Source organism: Branchiostoma floridae, chromosome 4 (genome assembly GCF_000003815.2).
Source record: "Branchiostoma floridae strain S238N-H82 chromosome 4, Bfl_VNyyK, whole genome shotgun sequence".
Lineage (NCBI taxonomy): Eukaryota > Metazoa > Chordata > Leptocardii > Amphioxiformes > Branchiostomatidae > Branchiostoma > Branchiostoma floridae.
The window spans coordinates 23976785-23996561 of NC_049982.1; the positions used below are offsets into that span (position 1 = coordinate 23976785).

Below are 19777 nucleotides of genomic sequence, written 5' to 3' on the forward strand. Positions count from 1 at the left end.
AATACAGGAATGCTGTAAAAGACTTCTTGACTGTGATACCATATTTGTCGTTTCAATTATTGTTACAACGTTAATGGTGTCTATTTTGGAAATCAGATAAATGGCTATATTTATGTTTTCTTAAGGAAGGCAGTGACACCTGACAAATATGGCGGCCGGCTTTCCTCATCGTGACAATCCAGATACTGGACAGGAAAGGGTCTTCAGCCAGTCTGAAAATTGGTGAGTGGAACAGCTAGTTATATTTGTGCTTAGTGAAGAGTGCTACTATACTTATAGAGAGAAGTCAATGACGAAAACTAAATACAACTTCAACTTGTTTCTAGATTGCATTGAAAAGACAAGTAGCAAAATAGCAAACATTAGGTATCGTTGTCCTTGGCGTAGGGAAAGGACTATTTGTGAATTCAATCACAGCTGTTTATCGGCAAGATATTGTTTACACCCCGTGGACAAAGGAAACATGTTTAGCTACATTTTTTGGTTTGGAATAAAAAGGTACATGGCAGAGGTTATTGTTGCGAAACTCCGCAAGAAATAAACTCACTTCAAAATGAACGAAGCTTTATTATGTTTGTCACAATGTCCCGTCTTGGTCATTGGCTGATCACTTACCTCCTGGTAGTGCTCTCAACGAATAACTCCAAATCCAGAAGTCTCTTCTGATGCTTTATTCACGAATCTTATCACGAATTTTATCTCTTGTCAGTTGCTGCTGGCAGAGTCTCTACTTCAGTTTCCCTCTAATCCGCATGCGTGTTAGTCTCATTAATATTAAGGCTCATTAATATTAACACTTACCATGTTCAAGTAGTTGGTGTGTGTGTCCGCAATTGTGTGAATATTGCAGAATGGCAGCCTGCCAGGATGTAGGGTGCAAGTTGTGTAACAGGATAATAGAATAATTGCATGTCTTTGACTCTGGTCCAATGTTGTAGCAAGTGAAGAACGTTTTGTGTGGAATTGACATGGTTGATGTAGTCTATAAGTATGTGGGTGTTTTTTTTCCTTCAATACAGTGTGGAGATCAGAAGAGATGACCTAGGTCCGGAAGAGCAGGAGATATTCCGCCGGTTCGCTGACCAGGTCCAGGGAGTGAGGGGTGACCTGCCCCCAGAGGAAATGCTACAGATGTTACGGAGGGAGCTTGGGACGGACGACCGCGAGGATGCGTGGATGGGGCAGGCGTACGTCCGTATTGGCATCGTAGGTAGCTCGGGTGCAGGAAAATCCACCTTTATCAACTCCTTCCGGGGACTTGAGGCTAGCGATCCGGGAGCAGCTGACGTTGGAACCACGGAAACCACGAGGGAGACTGCAGAGTACCCCCATCCCGAACACGACCACGTCATCCTGGTGGACTTCCCAGGAGCTCTCTTCAAATTACAGGAAGAAAATTGGCATCCTGTCACCTTCAATATGGAAGAATACAGAGTGAGGTTTGGGGGCAAGATGAAGGAATGCAACGTTTTCCTCGTCTTCACAAGTGAGCGCGTCCATGACAACGCCGTGTGGATCGCCAAGGTGGCCAAAGATATGGGAAAAAAGGTACTGTTCGTCCGCTCCAAGTTCGATCGGGACCTTGAAGACAAACAGCGTGACAAACGGAGCTACTTTGCAGGGGGACAGAAGGAGGGCGAAGAACGACTTCTTCAGGAGCATCGAGAGGACTATGTCACCAAACTGGATACACTTGGATATGGACGCGTGGACATCCGAGATGTCTTCGTCATCAGCGGCATACTGGAGCATGTCCAGACTGGCCATTGGGATGCTGCTGCGCTGAAGGAAGCCATTCTAAAGCAGCTGGACATCCAACAGAAGATGTTGCTCATGACAACCACCACGGACTACTCACCAACCATGGTGAGAGTCAAAGCGGAAATCTACAGGAGCCGGGCCTGGAAAGTAGCTCTAACAGTGGCTGCTGGAGGACTCATACCCTTGGCAGGGACATTCATCAATGCAGGTGTGTATCGTATTCTTACAGATCATTTATCTGCCAAAGTAGGCAGAGAACTAGAATCTCCCTGGCTTAGATTAGACGATTTCACTTTTCAAAAATACGATAAAGCAGCTCACTTCCGCCGTGTCCTCCATTGCAGGTACTATGGTGACGACGATGGCGTTGTTCAAGAAAGGCTTTGGCCTTTACCCGACCTCGGTGAGAAAGCTGGCTAAGTTGACAGGCAAGGACGAAGGGGAGTTACAGCGCTTCGTAGATGACAGGCTATCTATTGTCAGCTACGTCGAACAATTCCTCGAACGTGAAATTGATCTGCAAACTCTCACACGGGCTCTTGTGGCAGCTAATGCTAGTCTTAACATCTTGATGACAGCTATGGCAGTTGATTCTGCTGTCGACTTCTACCTTCCTTTTGTCGGTGGCCTGGTGACAGCTCCCTTCTCTTTCAGTCTTGCCTGGCACGCTCTGCGTTTAGTCATAGACCAGTATGAACAGTGCGCGCTAGCTTTGCACGAGTTTGCTTTCCGTTAGCCTAACCTAACATACGTACCTATTTTTTTTTTCATTTCGGGATATGCGCCCAAAATGCACTTAGTTACCTTCGCCAAGAAGGTTATACGTTTGGCGTGTTCGTCTGTGTCTGTGTGTGTCAACTGTATAATTCGAGAAGCCTTGGATAGAACCTGATGATATTTGGTATGTATGTAGGGGTCAGGAAAACAAATGTCAAGTTCGATAACGGACCCCCTAGCGGCTTTCTAAGGTGTTATAGCAGAACTTTCATTTTTGACATCTCGTGTTCTGGACATGCTGAGTGGGACAAAGAGTAAATGCTGTAAATTTGAGCTCCCTTGTGGCTTTTCTGGTACTGCATTGGCCGTTTTTGTTTCAAACTTTTGACGACAATAACACATGGACTTCCAGATGGATTGTCGTAGCCTGATTTCATCGCGCTTCGTAGGCCCGTCTTACATTGCGGGGAGTGGCCAATTAGCCTCGGAAAGCGGAGTTTTTGTTATACAGACTCGGATTGTCGTAATTTGGTATTTGGTGAAGGTATGAGGTCGTGGAACTCTTGTTTGAAATACAGTATACTTGCATTCATGCTGTTCGTCCGTCTGGTTCCCGGTATACCTGCTGATTGACACATCAGGCTTACATGTATTCAGAAAAATAAAAGCTGTCGTAACATTGCATATAATTATCTATGACGTCGACATAACTAGTGGCAAACGATGTCAGGTCATGTCAGGGGATTAGAACCCAGAGGTCCCTCTGGGTTCTATGCGAAACACCCTGACCATTATGCTACTTAGTCTAGATAATCAAAGGCTGTAACTAAAGGATTATCGAGAGCTGTAAGGTATACTCTGATAGGTTCCTACCAATTTCATCCCTGTCAAATTATTATTGACAAGAACATCCTGTCTTGTCATTAATAGTCTTTGCCTTCTTAGATTGCATAATCTGATCTTTACCTTTAAAACATTTACCAATACTTACCAATCCCAATTGCCTGAACATGTCTTTTTCATAAGGCACTATTTTGATTTACTCCATACATTCTGCTCGAGCTCCAGTTCGTATGTACCATTGTAGGGGAAGTACAAGAAACCACATAGCTGTGATAGTCAGTAGGCTGTTACGTATTACATGTAGATTGATGACATTGATGCTATGTAATGTATAAGAGAAAGCTCTATACAGTCAAGTGAATAATTTTTACTAGTATCACGTGCATGTATCTATGTGTAAATGTACATCATAAATTATAAATAAGAATGCCACTAAAACCGGTTGAATCAATCCCATACTTCGTAAGCTGTTGTGCTATACGTTGATGGGCGTTTATACCGGCTTTATATTGATAAAGGAGTCATTTTTAGGATTTCAGAAATGACACAGGTTACTATTGATTTTTTATTATATTTTGATTTGATTTATTTTGGCACATATTCAACAATTAAAACAAATGATGATACAGAATGAAAAGAAAACATGCAGGGGGAGCAGAAGCCTATGCAGCTTTTCGTGGATCCCCCCAGAATATAGATTGTAATGAAGCGTAATGTACATAATCTAGATCCGAGAATGAAATGTAATATACATAATCAAAGCTATTATAACGTTACCACCTTTTAAACTGCGACCATGCTGTTAAAGGTCGCTTTTTTCAACAATACCTAAGAGGTATGTTATTTTGCTTGAATTAGTGTGTTTTGTTATCTTCGGTCTTGGATTTTATGCAAATATTGATTTATATCCTGATCTTATATAGTAATAAAGAATAAAATTATTTGCTTTGCTTAATCGTCATATGTTCTGTCATTTTTGGTTTGTATGAATGTGTTTTAAATCTTTGGACTCTATGTATATTCGTGAATCTAGAGAAGTATACCCTAGACCTGGAGATAAAAGTGCGCTTATTTTTCATAAAACAATCTTTAACAGTTTTTTTAACAACCTCTTCATTGTGAACTTAAAACGACCATGGAAATGACTAACCACAATAGTCCGTCAGGAAGTGAACCTCCCTCCCGAAGGTAACCAGAACAAGTTGAACAACTCAACTTTGTTTATCAACAGACCCGTTTCTCTTTCAAAATGCTGCAAGGTGTAGGTCACCTAACAGTGCAATATAAACTTGGTCGCTGGGGGAGCTGTTTGATTAGCTCTGAGCTGGAAGGACACATCTTAGTGTAGACGTTACACGAATGCGGCAAAGGGAACACAGGGACAAAGCTGCGAACAGCATTACACACTTAACTCCAGTACTTCGTCAGAATACGACCCTCCTACTCGGAGTAATGACAAAATGTATATGTCTGATCGTTAAACAAGAGTATGGTTATTTATCATCGCACATACAGAATATGTCCTGAACGCCAAGGTAAGTGTGTCAGTCTAGTTTGGCAATATATCACTTGAACTGAAACTTGACATGTCATGGTGTAGTCAGGGTAGCTCATCTGTTTCAGCTGTGTCTATATGTACAGGTACATGTAAAACTATCAGATCTAGGACGCTAAAATTTATCCCGTTCACGAAAGAAACGGACGTAAACAGGTAATGGCGAAGAAGACTGGAGGTCAGGTGTATTTGTAAGACACCCAGGCCAGAAGGAAGGTCGGAGGTAGTGTGTGCCTGAAAACGTGTCCCGTCAGGGACGACTTTTTGGGAAGTCCGACGGTGGCGTTTGGAACCGCCGCATGACCGGCAAAATAACCTCTTCTCTTGCCTTTCCTAATGTAGCTTAATAGTCGCAAAGGAGCATTGCAAATACGCTAACACAGAAGCAACGCGTTATCAACTCAACAAGTACATTGTGGATATGCATATGGACACAAGTAAAAGGTCAAGAAAAAGACCATTGAAAGCAATCGTACAAACTCTCCAAGCAGATGTTGCCCGATACAGATCGCAAGGTTTTCTGAGTGACGGCCGGGCTTCTCGGACAAATCCCGTCACCCCCCCCCCCCCCCCATATAAGCAGATGAACAATTGGGTAAAAGACCAAATTTATCAAAGGAAAACTGACGATGTCCTTCTGTTCTTAAGCTATTCAATACGTACAGCATATGCTGTAGACATTAATGTAGGTGGCGCTTCGACGGGCGGACATGGTGTCACAGGGGCTCCACACGCGGCGCCTAAAAACTATCCTTTTTATGTACACTAGTGTCTTTGACGTCATTCTAGATGTGTATTAAGATATCTGGACCTATTTGAGAAAGATTTCACAGACTTTAATCATAAGTTCTTGGTCATTTTCACGTTTCACAAGTTGGGACTACATACCCTATGAGAGACCAAGCTGCAGTACATGCGTCATGCAAAGTGGCTAAATGACTGCTAAATTGCCAACTTTCCTTCTTTTCGAGAATGGGGAAATGGTGAAAGACTCGCAAAGGGGTTTGAATTTTTGTGGTTTATTTGACTTTGTCTTCCAAAATGTGACCATTTGAGATTAAAAATGGTAATATCTAAGACCAACAAAACCACGAGATATTAGGTAATAAAAGACACGTTGCCGTAAACCAATAGAAGTGGTCAAGTGCATGTCCCGTAAATAGTCTATTAGGTTACAACATCCAATTCTATTTTGGGAAACATGCACGACGACGTTCAACAAATGCAACGATGTTTCTGTTTCATCAATAGATCCGAATTTTATTTCAAAATATTGTGAGCTGTGTAGATCACTTGTGAATGCAATATAACATTGGGAGCCAGGGAAGCAATATGACGGGCCATCGGCTGAAAGAACAACTTACCGTACAAATTACCTCAGGAAGAGGGAACATTGATGACGGATTTAGTGCGTATTATACATCAAGTACAGTCGAAGTGGCCTTCTGTGGTACAGACCTGGCAATGATGAAGATGGAATAAGAGATGTGAAAATACAAATGAACAGGAGCCGCAAAGACGGAAGCACAGAATGGACGCAATAAGCTAAAGATGGGATCATAAGAGAGCAGAACCACAAGATCAAATAGATAAATCATGATAATGATAAAAACGTGTATTCACTGGTCATCATTCTGAGTTACGTCTCCGTCACACCATGTACCATATAACATTATTATCATTCTTCGTCATTTTGCTTCAAAACAGTCTATTGAAATTAGCTACATACAGTCGACACAGTCAAGAAATACAAATGCTCTCCTTTGGACTTTGGTGTAGACTTTTTGCGTTCCATTTCAATAATCTGTGCTCCAGTTTTGGCAAAACCTTCCTATGTATTCGATTCGTATATTCAAATCACTTAAAATTGTTCAACCTTCATTATTGCAAATTCATTAGCACAGAAGGCCACTTCTACTTGATTTAATCAATGACATTCTATATGATGTCCTTGATTTAATCAATTACACCCTCTTGACATCCTAAAAACTGATTTGAACTAGCTCAACAAAGATCACAAAGTTTTTTAAAAGAACTTTGATACCGAGAACATGGTGTAACAAACACTAAATCAGTTATCTTTGTTACTTCATCAGGAGGTAGAAGAAGGTGTAACAAACTGATCCAATATCCAGTTTATGTCTTAAATGTTGCCATTATTAATCTGAAATGGTGATATTTTGGAAGACAAAGCCAAATAAGCCACAAAAATTAAAAACCCCTTGCGAGCTTTTCACCATTTCCCCATTCCTGAAAAGACGGAAAGTTGACAATTTGGCGGTCGTTTTAGCCACTTTTCAGAACGCGGCCGGGAGCGGTACTGCAGCTTGGGCTCTCCTGGGGTATGTAGTTCCGACTTGTAAAGTGTGAAAATAAACAAGAGCTTATGCTTAAAGCGTGCGAAAACTTTCCTTCATAGGTCCGGATATCTTAATACACATCTAGAATGACGTTTAGGACGCTAGTCGACATAAGAAGGATCGATTTTTAGGCGCCGGGCGAGGAGCCCCTGTAACACCATGTCCGTCCGTCGAAGCGCCACCTATATTCAAGTATGTATCATATCTTGTACGTAATAAGCAGGTTACGGATGTATGTGGACATTACCCGCTTTCCTCTGACATCTTTGGCCTTTCACTCAAGTTTTCATCTACTTACATAGGGTAAAAGTCTGTCAGAGAAGTCCGCTCGTCACTCAGAAAACATTACCAGATTCCACCCCAACATCTGCTTGGAGACCTTCTGCGATCTGCTATGACAACTTTTACTTTCACTTCATTTTTACTTATATCTATATGTATATCCACATCATTGTTAAGTTGATAACGTCGTTTTCGTGTTTATATCTTTGCAAAACGCCTTTGAGACTATTAGTCTACATAAGGAAAGGTAAGAGAAGAGGGCGGTTCCAAACGCCAAGTCTTCCCAAAAAGTCGCCCCGGACGGGACACATTTTCAGGCACTTACCACCTCCTTCCTTCTACCTGTCTTATACAAACATACCTGACCTTTTCCTAACCCTATACTGGTCAGTATGATCGCTCCTAGTAGAGCTTTTATCGTTATTTATTTTTGTCATTTCACTTTTCACAGAGTATGACGTAAGAGTGCCATGGCACTTTTACGGTAGTGGTAGTAACTCTAAGTCAATTTCATAGTACAACACTCATTTGAGCCAATTATAGATACGTAGATTGACATTGAATAAGATTTGTCGACACACCTTTACGGTGCTGATCATGAACCTGGAAGTCCAAAGCTAATTGTAGTCTAACTTGAGGAGGGTTTCCAGTGCTGAAGTCTCACTCTGGAATTCCAGTGCTGACGGTAACTTCAAAATGGTGACGTGATGAAGACTGAAGTACTAGTGACGTTTGCATATTTGCGCCTTTGACTATAACAAAATACCCTTAAACATATATATAAACAAATCAACTCTAATGCGGTAGTGTAATGAAGTGAACATTTTTTGTTAGTCCTCAACTTCCTTTGTTTGTGCAATATTAAGTTATGATTAAATCTCCTGTTCTTCTTAAACTTTCCGGTACATGATATAATCCTGCACCCGCCCGTTTTGTTTTCTCCGAAGTGTTCGGAAAGTCTGGTGCCAGAAATGAACAATAATTTGGTGAGTATTTGATAACTTTTATTCGATAACTCGACAGTCACACAGGAAAGCTTGTTCCTTATCTATTCCTTCTATCCCGTCCTTAATCACTGTAATTTTATGTTTATTTGCATAGAAAAATACTTCATGATTCTTGCGAGTTATCTACAACAAGGCCAGTGTACAAACTAAAATAGGATGAAACACCAGAGTCGTAATTTTACAACTATTTTTAAGTATAGCTTTCAGTAAGGCTATGAAAGACAGTGAACGGGCATCTGCGACAATCTTCTTTTTATCCCAATACAACTGTACGAATCCTACACGACTGTCCTATATAGGAATGTCACCAATTTGCAGCCGTACACCCATCGTGCGAAGAATGCCACTGGGGCTGTAACATGCATCATAAACATTTACACGTGAAATTTCATAGAGAAGCATTCTTTACGAATATTAGAACCAAAACACACATCTCCTTTACTGGTACACAGAACGATATTTTCATACTGCTATCATGTTCAACTCATATATCCGTCTACCTAGGTCAATTTGTCTATACTTTATTCCAACTGCGAGACCAGATCACTCATACATTAATCTGCTGTTATTGATAATATTTCTATGTTCTGTGTGTAGCCTCAGGCCTATTGTCTATATAGCTAATAGTTGTTATTGGTTGCCATACATTGTACCTTGTGCGGTTGTTGAGCAATAAAATTCATTCATTCATATATATATACGTGGTCAGTTATTTTGTTCTGGCCTCGTACAGTCGGACAGCTTTGCCCTGATTGGGCAGCTCGTGTTCTTTAACAACGTTGAACTCTTTTGTGAACATGTTTAGAAACTTTAGGTCTCGGTCAGGAACACGCAGGTGGAAACCTGTGAAAGAGAAGAAGACAAAATGATTACCTAATGTTTAAGTAATGTTAGCAGAGCGTCCAAAAAACATTACTTTTTACTATAGGACAAAATCCTGCTATTATTCTTAGTAGTAGTCTGGTTCCAGGTATATGGTGATTCGGTATGGTTGGGTTGCATGCAAAACAAAGACTTCAACCATTGCAGTTTATGACTCTTGTTGAATAACCTTGTGTGATAAAACCTAACATTGCTTGCTACAAGCTAATTAACGTCCCTGTTGTAACATCAGAATACTTTTTTTCAGTGAAATACTCATGCGCCTCCGCTTCTCCGAGCAACCGTGCCAGAATAGTCTTTACTTGAGCTATCGGAAGACAACAAAGGTAATTTTTGATGGTGAAATGTTCGAATGAAGGGACAATAAAATGGCCATTGGTGAAGCGTACCCAGCAAAATGGTTGTTTTTGAATCGCTCAGGTATTTTATGGTCTGAATCAATCCTTCAAAAACCTCCGCGTCATACACAAGGTCACTCCCGATGACGTAGTCATAGTGCGCTGCCTTGGGGAAAGCCTGCAGATCCACGCCCCATGCTAGAGGGCACACCTAGACGGGGACAAAGAGACGTTACTTGTGTCAAAGAAAATAATAGATTTCAACGTCTTCATACATACTGTACACCTCTGTGCTACAAAGCCAAGATAAGTAACGTCGGCGCAGTTTCAAGGCATAGCTGAGGACGTTTAAAAAGACGTTTTAATCGTTTAGCTTTCATGTTCATTATTCTAATGGAACCATTTTGAAAAAAAAATACTTTGACCACTTGTAACGGAAAATTAATGAAAGAGTTTATCAAAGAAAACCACGTGTCTACAGTGCAGATTAATTCTAAGATGAAACACCCTGCATCTGATAGCACAGAACCATACTAAAAGGAGGTACACAACAGAATGAACAAGTCTCAGAAAGTTTCGCCCTATTCTCTCCTGGTCCTGCAGTCTTCATCAGGTTAAAATGACCAATGTCTTCTCTCTAGACACGTTACTGTGCGGTGAAATGACGTCAACTTTTATACTAAGAACGGTGTAAATATCTGTGGCGTGTAGATGGAAGAAACAATGGGCAAAAGACTGAAACTTTGGGTTGATACATACGGTGGGAGGGTGCTCAACTCCACGGGTGTTGATCGCCACGTTAGGTTCAAGGTTATAGATGATGTCAGGAAGGTCAGTTAAGGTCACATCAGCACCTAGAGAAGAAGAGACCATGGTTTAGGTTCCAGGTACGTCATGCGACAGTAGATTGGGGTCATCTATAGGAATTCGAAAGTAGTGGATGCGTCGAACGAAATTCAGATGTCTTGTGTAAAGTAGAGTAGATTCATTCCTCAAGATACCGACATCTTTTGCATCGCAGTTTTCCAGGGCTCGGTAAGACATCTGGAGCTGGTTTGTCGTTAACTATTATCTACCTATATGAAAATCACGACGTTTGTGACTATGTGGCAAAGAGGTATGCATGTAGTCAATAGTCTACAGTCTACACACTTACCCAACAGACTTGTGACAATCCCGACCAGCCCCGTCCCAGAGCCCAGTTCTATCACCTTCTTATCCTTCAGAGGGAAGACACCGCTCTCCAAGTATTGACTGAACACGTCAGCCTGGACAGGATATACGAGTATAAAGTAGAGAAGTTCAAATCCTTCGCACGTCATATGGTGTATAGGGCAGAGCCTATCTCCGTCTCCTTAACCCTTGATAGATGTGCAACCCACAGGTATTAGGCGTCTCTAATATTGAATGTTATACAGGCTTTTGTAAAATAAGGTTGTCATAATACAAACAATCTACAGGAGGGACTTATCTTACCATTTTTTCGCCACCTACGTGGCTGCCTTCCTCACGGCCTAGGTATACACCGCTACTTCTTAGCTATTCCCCTCGTCTCAGGGACAGCGATCATCAAGGCCACAAGGAATGAACCTGAGCACTTACCGAAACGTCGGTCAGGTCTAGGTTCTGTTATACCACTTAATTATGTATCAGGTATCTACTCTCCAAGCAGAGGTTTGGCTCCGGCTGGTTCCATCGGGTTTACTAATTTATGTTTTGTCCTGTTTTCTTCATCCCCGCCGGCCATTAAGAAAACGGGACAAAATAGAAAGCCCGATAAAAACGTCTAAAATACGCTTACGGTGGAGCCAAACCTCTGCTTGGAGAGTATAAGATATCTGTATGGCCGATGTATTTGTCACACTTAGGCGTAACACACCTTGTTTTCCAGCAACCTACAAACGTAACGAAACTTTGGCCATTCACGCTAGCTCACCGTTGTCCACAGTTTGGTCCCAATAGCCGTCATGTCCCCAACGTTCCTCTCCGTTATAACAATGTCCCTCCCCACAAAGTGGAAGTTCTGGTCCCGAGACCGACTCCGCATCATTTCATAGATAGTCTCTTTCGTCCACACAACCGCATCTTCGCTGATTTCTCCGTCGGCTCCATTCGGAGTATCTTCGGAAGAAGTCGTCGTGTCCTCGGTTTCGATCGGCATCTTTCGAGAGGGAAGTGGTCTTCAAGCGTTACCGGTCAGCTTAGATGTTACACAGGTAAATATCTTCCACAATACTCTAACAAAGAGATGGCAGACTTCGCCTCCTCAGATGGCAAGCACCCTCTGTCATAATATACAGAAACTGCACTGCTGAAACGCACAGAGACACTGCATGGGAAAAGCAAGAAAAACAAAACAATACATATCTCTTCATTTTCTAAATCTTTAACATATTGCGTCCCATATTAGACAGGTAGTTGATACTTGTTTAGCTTATTATTCACTAGGCTGACAAGAAAGTATGAACGACAAGACGAGGGCAGCTTCACATACAGATAAAAAGAAGTAAGTATTGCGAATTTAAGAAACAAAACCAATAAAATTTCATTAGATAGAAATGTTATATTATCGTTATTATAGATGTTCCACAGAGAAGGAAACAACACTAATCATAAAAGGATGCAGCAATCTCACATCGAAGCTGGGATGAAAAGATTTCGTGACAAAAGTACAGTAGTAGAGCCAAGCCCTGTGGATACAAACAAGATCTTCATACCCAAAACAAGAACTTCATATCCAAAACAAGAACTTCATATCCAAAACAAGATCTTCGTTGCCCTACATATCCATTTGGGATAAACTATCATATTGTGGTTTGCCAACTTGTGTTGTATCGGATAATGGTAAAATCACCGGCCACAAGCACAGCAAAATGTCCTTCATTCTTTCAAACCTACGGTCCATGCTAGACAAGTATTTGTGCCTCACTGATGTCCTCTTTGAGACTTGATGCAGTTTTCCTGAATTTAGGTCAAGGACAAAATCTGAAAGTCGACTGAACAATGAATCTACCAGCGCCATACTCAGACCTCAGCGAGCGAACATAGCAGCTTCAGGACTTAACAGTCGGCAAATACAAACAATGCACCAACACGAAACTGTCTAGTACTTTTGTACTGTACTGTACTGTACTTTTGTCATCAATGTAAAATATCCAGAAATGTGAAAATGGATAATATTGGATCATACGTACCGTTATTCTCTGCAGGAATATACGATGGTATCAGGCTGTATAGGACATGTACATGGATATCGTTTGCCCTCAGACACATATATGCTATACAAGGCCAGAGGACGGGCTTATTTTAGAGACGTTGGCTGGTTCTGACCAGTTATAATTGGTGATGGGCACTGTGCAGTTTCAGAAACATAACCCAGAACAACTGCGTTGTCTTTATGAATATACAGGGCTCTACCTAATCTGTGTTTTGATGTAACGCTGAAGAAGTTAATTTTTTTCTACATCATTGTCATGCATGTACTGATGTTGTGCATCAGATCAACCTCCTTGCTCAGATTTAGAGAAGAGCACCCCCTCCCACTTTTCCAAATTCCAAAGCATCCGCAGTAAAAGACCCATGCCGCAGCTGTGATAATAACGTCATCACTCACTGACTGATGATGGCAAAAGAGCCATGTTCTCACAAGGGATGCTATTTCAAGCCACGGTATTAACGTTATATGTTTACTCAACACTAACGTTATAACGCAGTACCCAGTTATCATTAAAGGTTTAGGCCATTTGTTTTGAGTCACGCTTAAATCGACTGTGTAATTCAATTAGTTCAAGGCATGGCCAATTTAATGCATGGGAAGGGCAGTAGATTGCATTCGAATCCAAGCGATACATGTATAACATGCCATCTATGTTTTCATAGGTCGGGGGCATTGTTTGCTTTGGAAACTGGAGCCTCCAAACGAGGCAACAAAGTAGTCACTTCCTCCTTGACCCCACAAACGGGTTACGGGCGATGGGAAGGTCATACTTATAAGGCATTTTTACGTGACGTCATAAGGAGATTTGCATATCAGTGAATCGTAGCTCAATCATTTTAGGACACCAAAGACCTTCTCATATAACATCTAGTAAGTGTACAATGATCAAAGAAGATAATATCATAAAAACACATTTAAAATGTTTATAGAATTTGAAAAATAAACACCAAGTGCGCTTGAGCTCCGGCCCATTCAAATGTAAATGAGGACACCAATATGGCGGTCAGGACATAAGCTGAACATTACATTGGGTGACCTAGGATGCACACTGTATTGATTGCCAGCTTAACAAATACATTGCTTAAAAGGCCAATCCAATTTGATTCCTTGGTTTTGTTAAAAACGTCGTTTCTAAGGAAGAACAACGTCACGATTTTGCCCTCTGACATCTGCTTAGAGATTACACTAAATATTAGGGAAATCTCTAAGCAGATATTGGATGGCAAAATCGTGTAAATCTTGAAAAAACAAGGAAGGCAAGGACAATGGCATTGTGGTATTATCAAAACAAATATACGCCAAGTCTTTCATTCCACTCCATTCTTTCTATGTTCTAGTCTCTTGCTACCTGCAGGAATTATGAGAGTTGAGTCCTGTTCTTGCATTCCACTGACAACTTAATAAGAACAGAGTCACAAGCATATAGAATCTGGGATTTATATCATTAGTCACATTCGTAATATATCAGGGACTCCTTTGTACATTTGGCATAAATTTCATCACATGAACTCATGATGCTGGGGGTCAAGGCAAAGAAAAAAGTAATTTCATAACAATCAAGTTTGACAACAATCATCATATGAATTGCACAACATCCAAGACAATGGGTGACGAGCCATATTGCAATCTTAATGTTGCTAACTCTCTAGATGCAAAACAAAAACTGCACTAAACACTTTTACCAACTTCCTATATGGTAAGTTCAGTTACAAGCATCACCAATGTGCAAAAGTCATTTCTGTACATTTTCATTGTCATATGTATTCTACAACCAGAAAATAACACAGGACAAAACAGATCACATTTTGTACACCAAATTTCTTTCTGGATGTAGCACAAAAATAGGATGGTTTCAGTACAAGTGATTGGTGCAGTTCTTTCTTGCTTACAGCGATAAATGTGAATGAAAGTATGAAAGTTGTGCAATGAAGAAAGTATAAGTAGTTGTTATATCTCTCTTCTCATAAACCCCATTTGGACAAAAGTCCAGAAATGAACAAGTCAAGTTGCCTACAAATAGCATCAGACTAAAGAAAGGCTACAAAATTTCAGCTTTTTTCCTTTTATAGTAACTTTCTTAAGTATTAATCACATACATGTAGCTTATATTTATTTTGCATGACAGCAATCATCAATATAAAGGGTACGGCATACATCACATTTTTTGCCACAGAAGATAACAAAGAATTGAGAAGCTTTTTCTTAGCCCTGAAGGGGGCTTGTTTATCGGAAGGGGTGGGGGGATCTGGAGTAAGATGGGGTTTAGTAAGACATTCACATTTCGTAGAAAATATCATTAAAATGAGGGATTTGACAAGTCGACTGACAATTTTATAATCATCCATGTATTGAATCTATATATAGGGGACCTCCAAGCCAATTGTATATAGATATACTTGATTATGTTGTCAAAGACCACAAAATGTCATTATCTCCTTTTCAAGTTTTCTGGGACTTTTTTTTTACAACTGCAGAAATAACTCAGTTTTATCTGTTCACAACTCATGACTTTGTGATGGAAAACCAAACATTGATGACTGCCTGGCTGAAACATTTGATTGGACACTGTTTGGAACTGATGTCTGAAACTTGGGCCGTGATTGGTTGGAACTGACACTTGAGTTTTTGTTGATTGGCCTCTGAAAACTGGTCTGTTATTGGTTGAAACCGACATGTGAATACTACTGGGCTGTGATTGGGTGAAACTGACACCTGGGCAGTGATTGAACTGTCCAGTTTTCTACACCATACCAAAATCAGTCAACATGAAAGATCATAAAATTTCTTTTCCGCTGGCATTTTTTTCAGCACCATTCAGTAGATGGGGAAATATATGAATTTAGAGGCCAGTCGGCAGTCCTGGAGAGGCTGTATGAAGATATTCCATCTCTTTCATAGCGTTGTAAGACATGTTCAAACATTGAGAAAACACTGCTCCTATAAAAATATGATCCTAATACAAAACATCAGATTTTGGTACAGAAATATCCAAGTCCTGTCAAGACTGGGGTTGCCATAGATGTCTGTATGTAGAAAAAGGAATATAAAAACTTGCTCGGTTTTACTTTGCATATATCATACATGCATACAGTCATGATACAGTGGAGTTACTTTGGACACAGTATCTAATGCAACCACTGAAGTTTCTGCCTCTGGCTTTATCTATTAATTAATTACACAACTTTGTGTGGAGACAACAAAATATCATTTTCTGAATTTTCTGTGGGGTGTTAATACATGTTACCTTTTCTTTACTTGTACAATTTGACTATCTAGCAACATCAGAAAGTAGCACTGAGTACAACTTGAAATAAAATTGAGAGTTAACAAAAAACGATAACACTAAAAACAACCATAATTTGCATCAAAGAAAAGAACAGGGATCTGTAAATAAGTGAAAAGAGGTGTATGTAGAAATGTTACAGAGTTTACAGTTGGTTCCAAGCAATTAAGTCTAATCAAATTCAGTAAGTTTAGAGCTGTCAGTTGTTGTATACTATATTTGAATGAAAACAACACATGAGAGTTGTGCAAAACGTCTTACAAACAATTTGCCAATAAACATAATGTGCCGCAGTTTTCAAAACAAAGCAGCAGGGAATCCACTGGAATTAATCTAAACTGGTCATTGCATACATGGCTGCACATGTACTGGTCACTTATGTACATTTTTTAGAAGAAGCCTGGCTTAAAATATGACAGATACATAAAAATCTAATCAATTTGTTTGACAACTTTTCAAGCAAGCAACTGTGACGATCAAACTAAAATTGCTTACGGGATGAAGACGCACAAGCCAGACGAGTCATACCAGAAGCTAGTCAATTTTCAGGGCATTGTCATCAGTGCTGGCCAAATTCAAGGCAAGAAGCAACCAAAACTCTGGGCAAGTTTGCATGAGTATTCTTTCTCTTCTCTAAGAACTGTGCAACATACACTATTGTTACACAGCAAAAAACTCACATCATGCCAAAGGGTATACAATTTTCTAAGAACTTCAATATATATCACTGACCTGAACTTGTATTCACGATCCATTGGGACAAATTGCATTGTCATGTTGCTTACACATGTATACATTTGGCTGGGCGAATAACCTAAATTTCCTCATATTTACAAGTAGTCTGACTTTATAAATTGAATCGAGATTAAAACGTCTTCCACAAGTTGCTCACAAAGTTGGACTGATACTTTACACACGAATGACAAAAATCGCATCATTAATTAGCAATAATAAACAGGTCTGATTTACATATCTACATACATTAGGAGGCTTGTTTTGAACAGGGTCAGTCTTACATATATGTACAATATGCACACTTGAAAAAAACAAACTTTGCTGCAAAATTATCACTGGCAGTTTCATAATTTGCATTCAAATGATATTCATCAAACATTTTAACATTACTGTGAGAAAAAAAAGTTAGATAAACCTTTACAAGATGAGAGAATTTAGTGCCAGAATCTTCAACCTGGCAAAAACATTACGTTAACTACTGAATAAAGTGATGTACTATACAATGTACACTTACAATGGGAATGGCTTTTAAAAGGTGCAAACTCCTTTCTGGTTTCCTATTTTTTCCACAAGTCATTTATCGATTTAAGCTATTGTTAAGTTAAACAGCAAAAAAAGCAGCATTGCTGGTTAAGGAATGAACAGCCTTCCTTTTTTTTCTTTTCCCACATCGAACGTTTACGTAGTAACAAATCACAAATGAAGGGTCAAAGGTGTACCAATTTTGTCTGTGGCACTTCGCGAGATGTGATTGGGAGCTGTGAGATTAGTTGCTACTAAAACCTTTAGCTGCGGCAAAAACAAGCACCCTTACTTGGCAAAAGCCAGTCACAACTTTACTAAAAAAAGGAAGTCTCCAAGGGAAAAACTAGCCATATTATCTCGATGGGTCATACCACTGTGAACTAGGGGTGGCTATATACAGGTAACTAAGGGTGATCCCATGACACCTCATTCCTTTTCTTTGTCACTATTCTGGGATGCCAGGCCCTCCTTCACTGATGACAGGACCTGCAAAAAACAAGAAAACTTTAATTGTCTCTTCTAAAGAAAACTTCAGCTAGACATCTGTGGATCTGGTTTGTAGGTCTGAGGATAAAAATGTTCTTCTGACACAACCTAGCGAAGTGTATTTGCTTGACATTGATCCAACTTGTTAGATATGACTATGGATCAAGGAAGCTATCTGGGTTACAAAATTCACACCAATCATTAATAGAAAGGGGGACTTCTCACAGTCTCAAAAATTTTTCATTCAGACTCACATGAAACAATTAGAAACTCACAAAGGGACACAAACATTTAGCGCAAAAAAAAAATATTGTTCCAGATATGAAATAGGTCATATTATTTTTAAAGACAAATTTGTCTTGTAATTGTATGAACCTAATAATACAGAAGTTATATACGACTGCAAGTACCACTATTTAACACAACAATGTCCATTCACACAATCCATGCTCCAAAACCACATGCATCCTCAGGTTCCTGAATTTTAGCCATGTGCCAATGTTTACTTCCTACCAGATCTAGATTGTGAAAGATGAAGGCCAGCTCAACCTTTTCATCCTGCCAGTCTCCAGTCTCAAATCAGCCTGGGAACAATCTCGCACCAAGGACAGCAAGAGAACACACACTAGGACATACAAACAAGCAACTCTGTACACACCTCTTTGAATTTCTTGTTCTTGGCCTGCATGTTGATGGCAGCAATGGACTGGAACAGTTTGTCATCTGAGATGACCTCTGGCAACTTGGTGAGGAACTGCACTATCTGGATGAAGTCCATGTTCACCAGGATGTCCTCATAATGAAGCAAAATGCCTGGAAAAGGAAACACAGAGACATAAGTAACATCATTTTAAAGAGAAATACATTTGTATCTGTGGCTCTTTGAGGCACATTCTGGAGGGTGCCTATGGACTACGACCATGTTTCCAATAACTTACCTGTACAAGTAGTTGATAGGGATATGCAATCTGTATGCAGGCTTTTCACATGACGTCTCTTGCACCATGTTGCCCAGCTCGGACATGTAGTAAGGGATTTGCATTTGACATTTCCAATGGTGACATAAAGCAGGCAGCCCAATGCATGAGAGAAGGGGAACCTGGTGTGCTTGGCTGAAAACATGAGCCCCTGCAAAGCTACATTACTTGTATTACTTGTAACATGTACTTGAAAAAAGTGACTTCACCTCAGTCAAAGATTACTGCTATACACTGTACCTTTAGATAGACAAACCAATGAGTTGGACTCACCTAATGCTGTTCTAAACAGGAACTCCTCTCCGTCCCTACAGAACACGTCCCACACTCGACTGGCCACGTCCAGTGGGAGAGACTTGCTATAGAGTGTGAAGATCCTACAGAAGAAGAAAAAACAATTTGCATTAGTGTTCTATGCTGTTGAGACCAAATACAATACTCGACATGTATATACATTTACTTTCGCTGAGTCTTAATTTTGCAGAAGAGGGTTAAAGAAGGTTATCAAAGTGTATTTTGATTTTTTTTTTACAAATTTCTATTTGCTGTACAAGGACAGTGACAATGCAGTGACTTTTTTAACAGCACTGGATACAAAGAACAAACAGAGGGTAAAGGTACTGGGGGGTGGAGCTCAACCCTATCCTTCCTTTGCCTTTTACACCCAACTGAAGTCCAGTAACCATTTACACCTGGGTTGATTGGTAGCATGACAGGTTTTGAACTCAGGGGGTAGTTACGCCACCCGACTCAACAATTTTTCTGAAACAACTTTGTAGAGCAGAACAGCAGCAATATGATGGAAACAC

General features: G+C 40.2%; 3 protein-coding genes across 3 annotated transcripts in view; 1 reads left to right on the plus strand and 2 right to left on the minus strand.

The window, feature by feature from the left end:
* Positions 1-148: 148 nt before the first annotated feature.
* LOC118413665 (T-cell-specific guanine nucleotide triphosphate-binding protein 2-like) lies at positions 149-2497 on the plus strand. Its single transcript, XM_035817192.1, has 3 exons — positions 149-222; positions 1020-1969; positions 2106-2497. The coding sequence occupies exons 1-3, from the start codon at positions 149-151 to the stop codon at positions 2495-2497; spliced, it is 1416 nt and encodes a 471-aa protein (XP_035673085.1).
* A 6041-nt stretch (positions 2498-8538) lies between these two features.
* On the minus strand, positions 8539-12067 carry LOC118414589 (protein N-lysine methyltransferase METTL21A-like). The gene is made up of 5 exons (XM_035818745.1): positions 11682-12067; positions 10902-11013; positions 10505-10599; positions 9797-9956; positions 8539-9368 (listed from the first exon to the last, which is right to left on the minus strand). Exons 1-5 carry the CDS (start codon positions 11904-11906, stop codon positions 9235-9237), a joined length of 726 nt encoding a protein of 241 aa, XP_035674638.1. The 5' UTR covers positions 11907-12067; the 3' UTR covers positions 8539-9234.
* Positions 12068-14381: 2314 nt separating this feature from the next.
* LOC118414567 (TBC1 domain family member 14-like) overlaps positions 14382-19777 on the minus strand; it is a gene marked incomplete in the record, with an annotated part of 37638 nt that continues 32242 nt past the window's right edge. The window contains 3 exon segments of the mRNA XM_035818689.1: positions 14382-17991; positions 18650-18804; positions 19242-19345. Of these exon segments, the coding sequence (XP_035674582.1) occupies positions 17932-17991; positions 18650-18804; positions 19242-19345 (319 nt within the window).

Bases quoted from the DNA above. Each gene is read 5' to 3' on its own strand.
- LOC118413665 (XM_035817192.1), top strand. From the start codon at position 149: ATGGCGGCCGGCTTTCCTCATCGTGACAATCCAGATACTGGACAGGAA. The intron at 223-1,019 runs GTGAGTGGAACA...CCTTCAATACAG, and splicing joins TTCAGCCAGTCTGAAAATTG to TGTGGAGATCAGAAGAGATG. The intron at 1,970-2,105 runs GTGTGTATCGTA...CCTCCATTGCAG, and splicing joins AGGGACATTCATCAATGCAG to GTACTATGGTGACGACGATG.
- LOC118414589 (XM_035818745.1), bottom strand. From the start codon at position 11,906: ATGCCGATCGAAACCGAGGACACGACGACTTCTTCCGAAGATACTCCG. The intron at 11,014-11,681 runs GTGAGCTAGCGT...TATCCTGTCCAG, and splicing joins GGACCAAACTGTGGACAACG to GCTGACGTGTTCAGTCAATA. The intron at 9,957-10,504 runs GTATGTATCAAC...GTCCCCGTCTAG, and splicing joins GAGTTGAGCACCCTCCCACC to GTGTGCCCTCTAGCATGGGG.